The 14,139-nt window shown below is 40.3% G+C and overlaps 1 protein-coding gene across 1 annotated transcript in view; it reads left to right on the top strand.

Moving 5' to 3' along the window:
• RhoGAPp190 (Rho GTPase-activating protein 190) overlaps positions 1–14,139 on the top strand; it is a 30,914-nt gene extending 16,775 nt beyond the window's left edge. The window contains exons 17-33 of the mRNA XM_074102481.1: positions 447–553; positions 1,401–1,495; positions 2,399–2,554; positions 3,253–3,397; positions 4,321–4,427; positions 4,785–4,969; positions 5,583–5,733; positions 6,746–6,864; positions 7,590–7,667; positions 8,154–8,198; positions 9,420–9,529; positions 11,323–11,415; positions 12,176–12,274; positions 12,684–12,774; positions 13,131–13,242; positions 13,918–13,924; positions 14,005–14,139. Coding sequence (XP_073958582.1) covers positions 447–553; positions 1,401–1,495; positions 2,399–2,554; positions 3,253–3,397; positions 4,321–4,427; positions 4,785–4,969; positions 5,583–5,733; positions 6,746–6,864; positions 7,590–7,667; positions 8,154–8,198; positions 9,420–9,529; positions 11,323–11,415; positions 12,176–12,274; positions 12,684–12,774; positions 13,131–13,242; positions 13,918–13,924; positions 14,005–14,139 — 1,835 coding nt within the window. The remainder of the gene's footprint in view (positions 1–446; positions 554–1,400; positions 1,496–2,398; positions 2,555–3,252; positions 3,398–4,320; positions 4,428–4,784; positions 4,970–5,582; positions 5,734–6,745; positions 6,865–7,589; positions 7,668–8,153; positions 8,199–9,419; positions 9,530–11,322; positions 11,416–12,175; positions 12,275–12,683; positions 12,775–13,130; positions 13,243–13,917; positions 13,925–14,004) is intronic.

Raw genomic sequence — 14,139 nt, 5'->3', positions numbered from 1 at the left:
ATATTACTGCTGAGTCAAAACATAAAATTTTACAAGGGATAATGAGTATCCGAACGATCTTCTGATGTGTGTAGGAACTCATATAGGTATTTGAAAAATTGGATTTTCTAATTTTACTCTTTGTTTCACTCGCTTTCTGTTAATTTCAGAGTTGCCTGCTGTGTAAATACTAAATGTGTAGTTTTCTATAGTTGCTGTAGTAATAAAAAAAAATAAGCGAGTGTGGGACCGCCAAATCTTTTTTTTTGTGGTTGTTAAGCCGAGTTAGACTTGCAAGAAAAATTGTGCAAGTTGCATTAGATTGCGGCGCTCGATTGACCATTACAAACTCGTTGGCTTTACGGCCTCGCAATGTAATGCAACTTGCACGAAGCGAGGTCCTTGTCCTTCCGCGAAGTTTAGGTAATTGCGATCTATACTTATCATTAACCTTTGATTGTGAACAGGTTACTTCTGCGTGTACCAAGACCAAGAGTCCTTTGAGTACATACGGGGATGCGCCGAGAAAACTCTGCTTTCTAGTCTAGAACAGGAGGACAAGTTGCCTTTTCAGGTTAGTTCAATAGAAATGTAATACAACCAGCAGAAATGGAGGTTATGGTGCACAAAATGATCACACCACTCCACTGCCGAGGTAATGAGAGAGTGTTAAGATCATTTTCAGCACCACAACTGCTCATCTACTTCTGCTGCTGAGACTGTACAACGTGTCTCTACTCTCTACCCTCTGGCCAAAGATGAATAGAACGTGTTGATTTGGCTATTTCTAACCTATGTACAAAGCCTCATACCAAAACACTACAGTATTAACGGAGAAATAACTGATTTACTATTTAATACTTCAGAACACCAATGTGTGTTGCCAGTGATGACATATGGATCCGAGACATGGTGCTTCACTATAGGTCTTATAAATAGGCTCAGAATTGCTCAGCGAGCTGTGGAGAGAGCTATGCTTCGGGTTTCTCTACGGGATCGAATCAGAAATGAGAAGATACGTAGCAGAACAAGGGTCACCGACATTGCCAAGCGAATTAGCTCGTTGAAGTGGCAATGGGCAGGCCATATAGCACGGAGAACAGATGGTCGTTGGGGCCGAAAGGTTCTCGAGTGGAGACCGCGGGTCGGAAAGCGCAGCGTAGGATGTCCGCCAACGAGATGGACGGATGAGCTGGTTAAAGTCGCGGGTTCAAGGTGGATGCAAGCCGCTTCCAACCGAGGCACTTGGAGGTCTATGGGGGAGGCCTATGTCCAACAGTGGACATCCTATGGCTGATATTCGAATATCCCTGAGAAGGATCGCTACTCGGGATTTCATTTTTTGTCCATAGAGTGGAGACACGATGAAATTTGACTGGTGTATACAAAATACACGCTGTATTAACTCGATTGATTCGCAGGGTTTGCCGTTGGTCGTGATGTTCGTCCAGGACGAAGGCATGGACAAGAAAGAGCTGATGAGGCTGCAAGAGGAAGGGCAGAATCTTGCCGACAAGTGAGACCTTTGATATTTTAGACTCTAAAAATTTAGAGGAATAGGAAGTGTGCTGGTATTTTTTATTTTGTTCAAATGTTATGTTGTCAGCATCCCTAAAATTCGGACAAATCGTTTTCGCTCGTGCTCTATTATCCGGACAGCTAAGGAGTGGAATTCTCTGCCAGCTTCTGTGTTCCCTGATCGCTAAAATCTGGCCGTCTTCAAATCTAGGGTGAATGGGCACTTGTTAGGCTAACGTGCTCCATTTTAGTCCACATCTTGCTCACCATCAATCAGGCGTGAAAGTGGTCAAATATTTCGGTGTAAAAAAAGCATCTGTATTGCTTGACAAACTTGAGTTTTGAAAGATATTTTTAAATAAGTGATTGAATCAGGCGTTACTTTGCGGAGGTCCATATCAATGAACTAAAACAATTACTTTGCTCACCCGCGACCTTATGATAGCTACGTTTATGCAAGAAATGTGTTCATGCAGTTCCGCCACCTCCACACTGTAAGAACATGCAAATTACACAAACCTAACTATCACCATCACCACACTACACTGACGCGTTTCGAACTTAAACAGAGCTCACATTCAGAGCAAAACAACCGTTTACCATGCTACCAGAGATGTTAGATATATTTAAATATCTTTGAAAAACCCGAACATGTGGACGTTTTAAGTTGTCAATTAGAAAGATTCGACATGTGCAGTCGAGTAATAAACTTGTGAGCAAAAATTTGATCAAAAATATCTGAACACGCTTCTACGCCGTTAACAACAGAGTCGTGTTCAGATATTTTTGATCAAATTTTTGCTCACGACTTTATGAACTCGAGTGTACTATGACGTCATATTCCACGATGACCATAGACAACTTACATAAACTAAACTAAAATAAAAAAACTTTTTTTCAGCCTCCATTGCTCGTACATGGAAGCGTCAGTGAACGAGTTAGGCACGGAGGCGCTGACTTCCGACGCGATCCAGGAGCTGATTCGTGCGAACAGAGAGAAGGCCAGCTACGCGCATCTGTATAGGGATCTTATCGTGTGCTTCGATTCTGACATAAGGTAGGGAGTTTTGAAATGAAAATTATTTTCCTTGCTGTTTCACCATTATTGACCTTATTGCTTGCCCTTTTATTGGTCTTTACTTTTTACTTCGTGCCAAAATTTGGAAGTGTTTCTATGTTAGATTTCGAGCCATAAAATTGATAAAAAAGGTTTATTGTTGATTAGAGTAATGTAACTAAGAATGTCCGGATAACAAGTCTGCCCTCGTAACGAAGAGCGCTGTAATAGCTATGCCGGGTTTTAACTTTTTTTTGAATAAATGGCCTGTATATGTGTATATCTATAAAATTAAAAAAATACATGTATGTAAATATTGTAGAAAGCCTGAAATTCAGTAAGCAAAAACGGAGTATTTTCATGAAAACTATATCGATCCTAAAACAAAACGCGATTATTAGCACTTTCTAGTAAAAAAAACAGTACCTTTGTTCCATGTTGCAGAACTATTTTCATGCCAAAAAACGTAAAGATAGACTTATTGAACATTTTATAACTATATATATTTTTAAATCTAGTAAGGATTAGTAGATTTATTAAAATCTACTTTTCTCGTTTTCCGTGAAAGCGTCATTCGCGACCGCATTCTTCGTTACGAAGCGGAAATTTAAGAAAGCTGAAGAAATGTCTATCTCTAATTATTACTCCAATAGAAGTTGTTACTCCTGAAGCGTCTTTATCTCGGCACTTGTTCTCAGAATAATGGTGTGCATGTTCTGCGACGACCCGTACTCTCCGGAGCGCGTACTGAGCCCGCTGCTGCTGCACCGCGCGTGCTTCCTCACCGGGGACCGCTCCATCGTCATAGAGACCTTCCTCGGGGACTCCAAGCGGAAGGTCGAGGTGAGAGCACGAGCCAGCTACGAAGAAAGCTTCCAGATCAATGTTGTGTATGCTCTGTACAAGTGTGCTTCCTCACCGGGGTCGTTCCTTCGTCATAGAGACCTTCCCCAGGGACTCCAAGCGGAAGGTCGAGGTGAGAACTCAAGCTAGCTACGAAGGAAGCTTCCAGAACAATGTTGTGTATGTTCTGTATGAGCGTGCTTCCTCACCGGGGAGCGCTCCATCGTCATAAGACCTTCCTCGGGGATTCCAAGCGGAAGGTCGAGGTGAGAACACGAACCCGCTCACTATGGAAGTTTCAGGAATTTCGTTGATATGACAATTTGTAGTCCCAATTATTCTCTTCCTTGCGAAACGAACTCCATATATATTGTACTAGCTTTTGCCCGTGGCTTCGCCCGCGTGGGATTCGGTTATCGCGCGCTGTTCCCTCGGGAACTGTACATTTTCCGGGATAAAAAGTAGGCTATGTCACTCTCTGGCCCGTAAACTGCCTCCATGGCAAAAAACGTCGATCCGTCGCTCCGTTTCGACGTGAAAGACGGACAAACATACAAACACAAATACACACACTTTCGCATTTATAATATTAGTATGGATTACTAGTAAAAAGTATTACTCGTACTAGTAAAAAGTATTACTCGTACTAGTAAAAAAGGTCCTTGAGTTTTATTTAGGGCCAAGTTAGCCTGCATGTTACGACACTGCTTACGAGCATGTGTGATGGAAATTATGTGTAATAGAATAGTGCACTCTGGTGACTGATACAATGCTTGCGTGCTGTTTCTTACTATTGAGAAGGAGTGACAAATGAATATACTCTATCGTGAACGAAAGACAATATCTTTATCTTTAGTCAGCACGCACTACCGAGCCCCGTGTTTCCTGATTCTAGAGTTTAAATATTATGTTTTCTTTCACAGGTTATAATATCGAGTTTCCACGGAGCGACGCAGTTCAGAGAGGAGCTTATACATGGCTTTATACTCATCTACTCGGCCAAGCGGAAAGCCAGTTTAGCGACTTTGAAGTAAGTTGGTCCGGTTTGTGATTTTAGTAAACGTTCTAGGTTCTTTGTGAAGTTTAGATTAGACGTATAAACGTGAAAAAGAAGGATTATACATTACAACACAACAACACGAAGGCGCGCCCTTCCACATTTTATAATTGTAGTTTTAAACGTATCCGTACGACAAGGTTTATGTGTGCGTAGCTCGAAAGTGTCCTCAGTCGCAAGCGTACCGTCAGTCACGCACACTGAGACTTAAGACAACGTGTAAGTACGAGGTTTACTCGTGCACATTGATAATTAGCTGTGGAGGGGCGCGCCTTCGTGAGTGAACAGATTTGTAAGAGTAACTGCTTTCAACTCCTTATTTATTTGCAGTGCGTTCTCCATGAACATCCCCAACTTGCCGATACAAATGGTGGCGGTGACCGACGGCGGCGGTTCCGCGGCGAACGCGTTCTTCGGCACGGACTTGGGGCACGCGCTCATAACGGAGGGGAACGCCACGGCGGACCGGCTCGCGGCTCACTTCACCACTTACACCAGCAGCGCGGAGAACAAGTGTGAGTGTGGCCGCGGACGCGTAGGAGAACAGTTTTAGGACCTGCTTCACCACTCATTGATAATTTTTATTTGACAGATCAATTTTATGCCGTCTCGCGTCTATTTGGAAAACTTAACACTGACGGCATCACAGATATCTGTCACATAAAATTAATCATTGAATGGTGAAAAAGGGGGTCTCGTGCCATCTCGTACCGCCCAAATGTGCAATGTTTTAAAGTTAATTATTTCCAAATATCTTGATAATGTCAAAATAATCGTATGTAATGCTAAGTCCGTAATTCTACTTGATTTCTTATTTCTACTCCCGAAATTCGTACAATAAGACTGGCCACAGTGAAAAAAGGAGTTTAAAACAAAATACAACCTGCGTTTAAAGTATGTCACTATACTCGATATCCCATTACTACTTCTACTTTTGATTCCGAACAAATTAAGGTAAACGTCCTAGTGCTCGACACGATGCCCAATCTTGCTGTCATCTCTATTGCTAATGTAATGATATAAGATTAAAGATGCCAACGTTTACTTTACTTTCATATTAATTAATTTTGTATACATTTGGATATACTCTTATTCCTGTTATTCTTAAAACCAACTTTTCACCCACAGCTGCCTTCTATACGCCCTTCTTCAAGGAAGTATGGGAGAAGAAGGGGGAGATCGAGCGAGCGTTCCGCATGGAGCAGCCGCACAACCTGCCCGACGTGGCCACCGCCCGCCCCAACCCCCCGCCCCACGACCGGCACGCGCCGTACCACAAGTAAATTTGTTTAAATTATATCGAAATTGGAACAGATTAAAAATACTATTTCTCGAAAAGTTGACCATTTTCAGTTGTATACTTAAAAAAATCCTGAGGCTATTTCAACACAAAAAAAAAGTAATATTGTGTTTAAATTTAATGTATGCAAAACATTGTGGTAAACGTGATAAAAAGTCAGATAATCTTTGTTGTTGGATCCAATAGTAAGTTTCGATGAAGTTACAAAATTACGATTGTTTTCTCACAAGATTTCGTGACGTTTTCCTGACGTCAAGAAATTTTGGATGTTTTATGCGGTTTATGTTGATGATTTCTTGACCAAACTGATTTTTAGTCAATTTCATGACTGTACAACTTTTTGAGGAATACTCAAAAACTACAAAAGTATAGATGTAGTGAATAATGTATTGCCGTCGTATTTTGTCGGAAAATTTCGTATTTATCTTGCTTACTCAACTAGCTTACTAAAGTTTACTGAAGCTTGTTGTGAAAGAAAGATAAATTACGAACTTGTCGAACTAAATACGATTCAATAGATTTGTATAAAGCTATAATAACTCCTGATAATTTGCTATACTCAACGCCGTATATAGATTCCAAAAAAACTACTCGTGTTGCCAATACAATGAAAAAAATTTGCATCGGTAAGTTTTAACTTTAAATAATGTACATAAGTAATTTATTTATATATAATTGTAAAGCTAAAATTAAATGCAACTGCATAAATACGAGGATGCGTAGAGGCTGTGTAGTGTAGTGGCACACGGCGGCCACGACTTACAAAATACGCGTTCTTGAACCTACACAAGCACGACGAAGTCTGTACACGCGTCAATGTGTGCGTAAGATAGGAAATACAAAAATGTTACAAAAAAGTGCCGAGTACAAAGGCGGACTTATCCCTAAAGGATCGACAAATAGAGCAAATCATTTGAACAACACACACACACATTTGAAAAAATAGTTTTGTTTGAAAATAAATATAACATTCAAAAATGCGTGTGTGCAGAATGGAGCACAAACTGACGAACTCGCTGGACCTGTTGATCGGGCCCGACTCCCGCGCAGACATCGACTCGGAGTACAGCGACACACTCAACAACTCAAAGAACCGAGGCTTCTTGAAAGGTAACTGTTAAAACCTGGCTAAATGCTTTATCGTCACGTCAGCCATAGGACACCCCATTGTTGGACATAGGCCTCCTCTATAGACTTCCAATGCTTCGGTTGGCAGCAACCTACATCCATGATCCCATGGCTTTAACCAGATCCTCCGTCCATCTCGTTGGTGGATGTCCTTTTCGATTCGCGGTCTCCATTCGAGAACTTTTCCGCCCCAACGGCCATCTGCTGTCCTTGCTATATGGCCTGTCCATTGCCACTTCAACGAGCTTATTTAAATTGAGTTCTAATGTAGCAATACACAGATTTTTACTTTCAAATTGTATTTTCGAGTGAAGTGATTTTAAAAATTGTTTCCCTGTACGGTCGATGCCTTTTGTCAATTTCGCATAAAAGTTCGAACATGAAGTGACAACGACAAGTTGACTTCGACTGTGCCCGGATTGTAAAGGCGCGGCCACATTCATATCGCTCGACGTTCGTTTCCAGCGTCAAATCTGGTCACGTGACATATACCTAACGATAAAGCTGAAAAAGTTGAGCTTTATCGCTGGAAAAAAAAACACGTATTTCGGCAAAAACACTGTTATTTTTTTCATTCACACCGATTTATTTTATTTCTACCACCTGTCAAAATCACATTCGAAACGGGGTCACGTGACCAGATTTACCGCTGCAAACGAGCGACGAGCGACTGCATGTGGCCACACCTTAATGTGGCCGTGTCGCAGGTTTCAGCGTGTACCCCCCGCCGAGTACGCCGCCGGAACCGGCGCCGCCCGATCACCGGATACACGCCGATTTGTCCCGTAAGTGTTCTTTACCAGTTTACCATTTATATGCTCACTCCAAAAACTACTTCGATCGATAGGGATCGAAACCCACCGAAACCGTAAATTTTTCTAATATTTTGAAATGATCATTCTATAGAAAACATGTGGTTAGGTTGGGTTTGTTTTATAACAATTTTGAACAATTATTGGAATATGAGAAAAAATATGCGAGCTGATATGGCTCAGTCTATGGTATACCTACCTGATCGGAAAATCCCCTTAAGATTGCCATGAATGTATGAGTAGGTCCTCGGTATTGACGGGGTCGCTTTTACTAAAAAAAAAGATGCATATTAATAACTGATCTGATCGTCGACTTCTGTCTAATACAAAATGTAGGGTTAAGATTGAGAAGGAAAGTGAAGGTGACAGACAAGTTTATACAATTACTCGTACAATGGAACGTTTACTGTTTAATTTGTTTGTTAAATTAGAAATAAAAAGATTGTATGTAAATCGCAGCCGACCTCAACTGTTCCGAGGATTCGCTCAGCACCCACGAGTCAGGTGATTGCATGCGTTATTACATATAGTTGAAGGTTCAATTTTGTGTGTAGATACACCGTAATATAGGACATTGTTACGTTAATTGTACCTTTTTTGTTTTTATGCATGGAAAGTAAAGTAGATTAGATTTTTGTTCTTTTTTATTGTAGTTTTTTTTTGTCAGAACGTATTAAACGGTTGTTTCAACATAGTGCTTTTTTCGTTTTTTAAATGTATATTTAACTGTAACTACAATTACATAGTGTGCCTTATTTATTTTGAAAAAATTCAATTCAACCTATTATTAGTAGATGCCCTGTACCGTTATCTAGTACAGTACTCGGCCATAAAGATTGCACTTCGGTCTTTGGAAAGAGACTCGGCTAATTTCGGCTTCGTAGAGCGTTGTCACCCACTACTTATGTGACGTTTGTCAGTCGTTGTACAGCTGCAATAGAGTACGGATTCATTTAGATGAAAATATATGATAAAGAGTTGTTGAAACCCCCCAATACTTTAAATTGTACGATGGCATCTTTAGGAAAAAGAGGGAACTATCCTTTTTCTAGTAGTTGCAACATTGTTGTTAACATGTCATTAATTTGACGTAAACTAATTAAGTCCATAAAGGTGCAGTATTTATTTGATATAAAACGTCACTTAATAAATACGATGATTGATGGACAGTGGCCAGTCTTCGGAATCGTCGTGAATAGCCAGTTGTCTTTTTCCGAAGACCGATGTGCAATCATTATCCCCGGGTATTGTATTAAGTCATTTTATATTATTTGGGCTTACGATCGTTAATCGGATTCAAAAGCTTTTAAAAGTGAACCTTAAAATAATTACATCAAAGAAACTAAAAAAAAAATGTCGCGTCTGACCTAAATTTGAACTTTAGACCTCCATTTTTCAAGTCCATTACTTACATTATACCACCACGCTGATGGATAGCTCTATCGAAATTAGTTATCGATCATATTGCGAGTGAAATTAACACTAACTCAAAAACACTATATATAGGATAGGATAGCTATGAGTAGATCGATTTTTCATTCGAACACCCCTCAATCGAAATGTTTTTTGTCAGTTTACGAGATCCCCATTATAAATAAGTAAAGAACTATGAATTCGTTTTTGTTAGTCTCCGAGATCACCGATATAAATAAATAAATGCACAAGAATTGCTCTATTTTAAATATGTTATTTGTTCCCGTTTTAAGATATCGTTATATTGATTAGATGGCGGCGGCGTGTGGCAGCCTGCGAGCTACGGGCACCGCGCGTTCACGACGGGCCGCGCGCGGCCGCACCCGCCGCCGCCGCGGCAGAGGCACTCGCAGACGCTCAAGGTAAACGCCACGCCGATGTTGACGCCGCTTCCACAGTAGCCCTATCTCACCGGGGCACCATGGATACGTTCCAATTAACGCCCGCAACATGAATGTGGAATGTCTGAAAAATTTTGAAACGCTTGGAACTTTTTATATCAATAGGAATAACCTTTCTAATTGACAGAAAAAGATATCAGGTTTTTAAGTAGCATCAATTAATTTTAAATGAAAGAGTTTTCTATACCGCCAAATTACGACAGTCCGGTCGGTTACGGGTTGTTTCATAGTGCAGAATAAAAAACATTAAAAAAGAATGTATGTGTCCTTGACTCGATATTATTATTATTTTGGTACATTTGACATTACTCTTGACATTGTTTATTGATTCAGAATTGTTATTATTGATTGAATTGTTATTATTTTTATTAGATTAAATATTGATTAGTGATTATTATTTCTTATGTTATATGATGTTATTATTTGATATTATTTGGGTATTTTATAATTCGGGAATATAATTGAATGAATTATTGTTAATTTATTAATGTATTAAATAGACTATTGCACGTCTCTCCGAGACAGGACATGATGTACTGTTAACTAAACATATACTGATTTAACATCTATGTAATAACTCATGACCTTGCAATAAACATTTAGAATTTGTTTTTTTTTTTTTTTTTTTTTTTTTTAATATTTTTGACAGGTGACACTCTTTACCGGCTCGGATAATACCGACATGGAACTCTTTCATTTTTTTAATTAATTGATGCCACTTAAAAATCTGATATTTTTTTCTGTTAATTAGAAAGGTTATACCTACCGATAAAAAAAGTTTCAAGCGTTTCTAAAATTTTCATCCATTCCCCATTCCTGTGAATGTATGGTTGCATTATTGACAAAACGAATAAGAGATAATGACTCAAGTTCTGATAATATCGCTCTTATCTATCATCTTTTTCGAATTCCCCCCTCGTTTTGGTGAAAGCCCGCTCTGACCCAATATTGTGTGGGCAAAGTAGGCGCGACGCGGTCGTAAGCAGTGGCGTCATCTATGCATTGGCGTGCATTGTGTCAATGAGGGCTATCGTTTTTTGTAGCTGGCGCACACTGTTGCGTGAGGTTTTTAAGTATGGCTTTCAAAGTTTGTTATTACGGGCGTGAAAGCAAGTTTAGATTAAAATCATATTTAATACACCTTAAAACCGTACCATAAAAATATCGAGCATGCCACAGTGTTGCATAGTCCCCGTTTTGTTCGAAAAAAGGGAGGACAAAGGGTTTCCGAAAGACAAAACTCTCTTAAAACACAGACATTCATTTGACTCGGAACGCATATTTTCCATAATTAATTTTCAGATATTGCAAAATATTCACAAAATTATTCTAATTATAAATATAAACCCGCGTAGCTCACCCAAAAATATGAGATTTGACATTTCGGAGACCTCACGCTACACTAGCGCCTCTAGCGGCGAATTCATACGCGATAGCCCTCATTCCAGGGTAGGCAACTGCTAGTTTTTTCCTGTAGCAGTGCGCCAACTCCTACAAGCATATGCTTGCCACATCATCTATGACGTCGAGCGATCGTTCGCGACGATCACGGGCCTTAGGTGGAACGATAAAGTTGGTATTGTAATCGATTCGTTGCGGGCTTTTAGTGCAACGTACCACATGGCGGCGCAACCAGTCGCCGCCATCAACAAAATGTGTATACAGCTCTATGGAGGATATCTTACCTGATGTCCACTTGGTTGCACCACAGAATGATTACAAATATGTGTAAAATTATTGTATTTGTGTTGCAGCAACCTGGGAAATTGGACTTGAACAACTATGCGATGGTGAGCGACGCACTACAGCAGATCACCATCGGACCACCCCATCCAAGGGAAAGAAAGGTATAGAATATAATCAAGCCAGATCCATCTCGTCCGGTATCCCGAAAATGTCTGAAATAAGATTCTATTACAGACTTGATTACTTAGATACAGTAAGAAGCGTGTTAAAATGCCTAAATTACTTAGTAACCTTTTTTTGGCTTTGCCGTAGTCGAGAGATACCTAATTAATTAAAGATGAGAATAGGTTTGTTTTGCAAAGACCTCATTTTGGCATTCAGAAATATTTTTACTTAATAATATGAAGCCGTGGTGGCCTAGTGGTTTGACCTATCGCCTCTCAAGCAGAGGGTCGTGGGTTCGAACCCCGGCTCGCACCTCAGAGTTTTTAAAAATTCATGTGCGGAATTACATTTGAAATTTACCACGAGCTTTGCGGTGAAGGAAAACATCGTGAGGAAACCTGCACAAACCTGAGAAGCGATTCAATGGTTCGTGCGAAGTTCCCAATCCGCACTGGGCCCGCGTGGGAACTATGGCCCAAGCCCTCTTGTTCTGAGAGGAGGCCTTTGCCCAGCAGTGGGACGTATATAGGCTGGGATGATGAATAATAATGTGCCAAAATCACGCAATGTTTTTAATACAAGGTATTTTGAGTTTATAAATATGTAATCAGTAATGTTTCAGTAGATGATTGGATTTGACTGAGTTTGGATTTAGTTTGACTGAACAGTTCTGCAATTATTTTTCAGTATTTTTAACTAACTCTCACGTTAATCGCTCCATTCAAACGAGGCTTTACTGTCTTAATTGTTGTACAGTCGCAGCGGTCGGGATGGTCGCACTCGAGCGGGCAGGCCGGCCACCACCACCCCTCAGGAGTCAGCTCGGAGACGGAACTAGACGCGCAGTATGCTCAGGTATGTCCTAAAATGATGCGGCTGTATTTGGCTGAATAACAGAATAATTACCTTAACATTTTGGGCTAGTGTTTAAAGGATCACCAGATGTTATAACTTTTAAAAAAAAAAAAAATTGGATAATTTAGTGGTTATAGAACCTGACCACAAAGCTTGAGGTTCCGGGTTCGATCCCGGTCGAGGCAGATATTTGTATGAAAAATACGAATGTTCTAGAGTCTAGGATGTATTTGTCTTGGATGTATTTAAGTATGTCTATTTAAAGTACATGAACTAATACTTTGCTTCCATTGGGACTAGGTCAATTGGTGTCAATTGTCCAGTGATATTTATTTAGCCATTTCGACTGATAACATTGTTAATTGCCTTTATTTTTTTAGTGATAGTAAATTTGGTATTATTGTTTCAGATAAAAGAAACGAATGAATACATGGAAGCGCCATCTATGATGAGACTAAGGAGGCACAGAAGGCACGAGAAGACGCCGCTACATCAGCCATGTATGTTATCATTTATTTTGAGACGTTAAGACGTCTAAGACGCGGCCAATTTAGTTCTTTGACAGAGAGTTTTGAAAATCGAACTTGGAATCGATTTGATCCTATCTCTCGCTTTTATCGTGTGCGTTGAAGTGAAAGTAATAGATCAAAGTCAAGTTCAAATTTTGCTATGATTGCAATTATTATGTTTCTGTGTCACAAACCGCCTTATCCCCCCCTCCATAAATGTGTGACGTAGTTTACGTAAGACCCTAATTAATAATTGACAAAAAAAATGACAAAAATTCTGCTTACGTAATACCTGAATGACCCCCAAAGGAGTGAGTCAGTCTTCAACAGCACAGTTTTTTCGGCAGCTTTCTCTGAGACGGACAGTTCGGGGTCGAGCGAGGCGTCGGGCGGCGCCGCGCGCCTGCACGCGCGCCGGCGGCACAACGCGCACCACGCGCCCAAACACTACAAGAAACGGTCAGACACACACACACACACACACACGTCCACCGCACTACACTTAGGGCTACGTGTCCTCGTCTACATGGTGTCCCGTTGAGATATAGCACTAAGGTTCAATTCGCACGAGAGCTAAGACGTTGCTTTAAAATAGCGGTGGCGCTATTTTAAGTCAGTTTCGACTTGCCGTCCACCGCTCATTGTCAAAAATCCATCTGTGCTCGATAAAAAGTATGAAGTCGGTTTACCCGACTTCAAAACTGTAACTAAAAACTTTTTCAAACTTTTTGTCAGAACGTATTCAATGGTTGTTTCATAGTGCTTTTTTCGTTTTTTAAATGTATATTTAAGTGTGACTACAATTACATAGTGTGCCTTATTTATTTAGAAAAAAAATCAATTTAACCTATTATTATTAGATACCCTGTACAGTTATCTAGTACAGTACCCGGCCATAAAGATTGCACTTCGGTCTTTGGAAAGAGACTCGGCTAATTTCGGCTTCGTACAGCGTTGTCATCCACTACTTATGTGACGTTTGTCAGTCGTTATACAGGTGCAATAGAGTACGGATTCATTTAGATGAATATATATAAAAGAGTTGTTGAACACTATTACCTATAGGCTACGTGCACGACAGCAACGCCACCTAGATGACAATCCAACCATCACAACTGCACGTTCAATTTCCAGGCTTATGGTTGGTTTGGTGTTTTTTTTTATGTCAATAAATGTTGTGAGTTTGAGTTTGATTGAGTTTAGTTATGTTTGAATGAACAGGTCACTGGTAACCTGGTGGCGGTTCAGAGTCCACGCGTCCCCAAACTGGGCATGTTCGTGGGCCCGCCGGAGCTACCTACTGGCTACCGCGCCAGGCCGTCGAGGACAAAGTACTATCCTTTTACAAACAAATAG

Source organism: Choristoneura fumiferana, chromosome 19 (genome assembly GCF_025370935.1).
Source record: "Choristoneura fumiferana chromosome 19, NRCan_CFum_1, whole genome shotgun sequence".
Classification (NCBI taxonomy): Eukaryota; Metazoa; Arthropoda; class Insecta; order Lepidoptera; family Tortricidae; genus Choristoneura; species Choristoneura fumiferana.
Note: the sequence above shows the minus strand (reverse complement) of the source record. Positions and strands in the feature narration are given on the sequence as shown.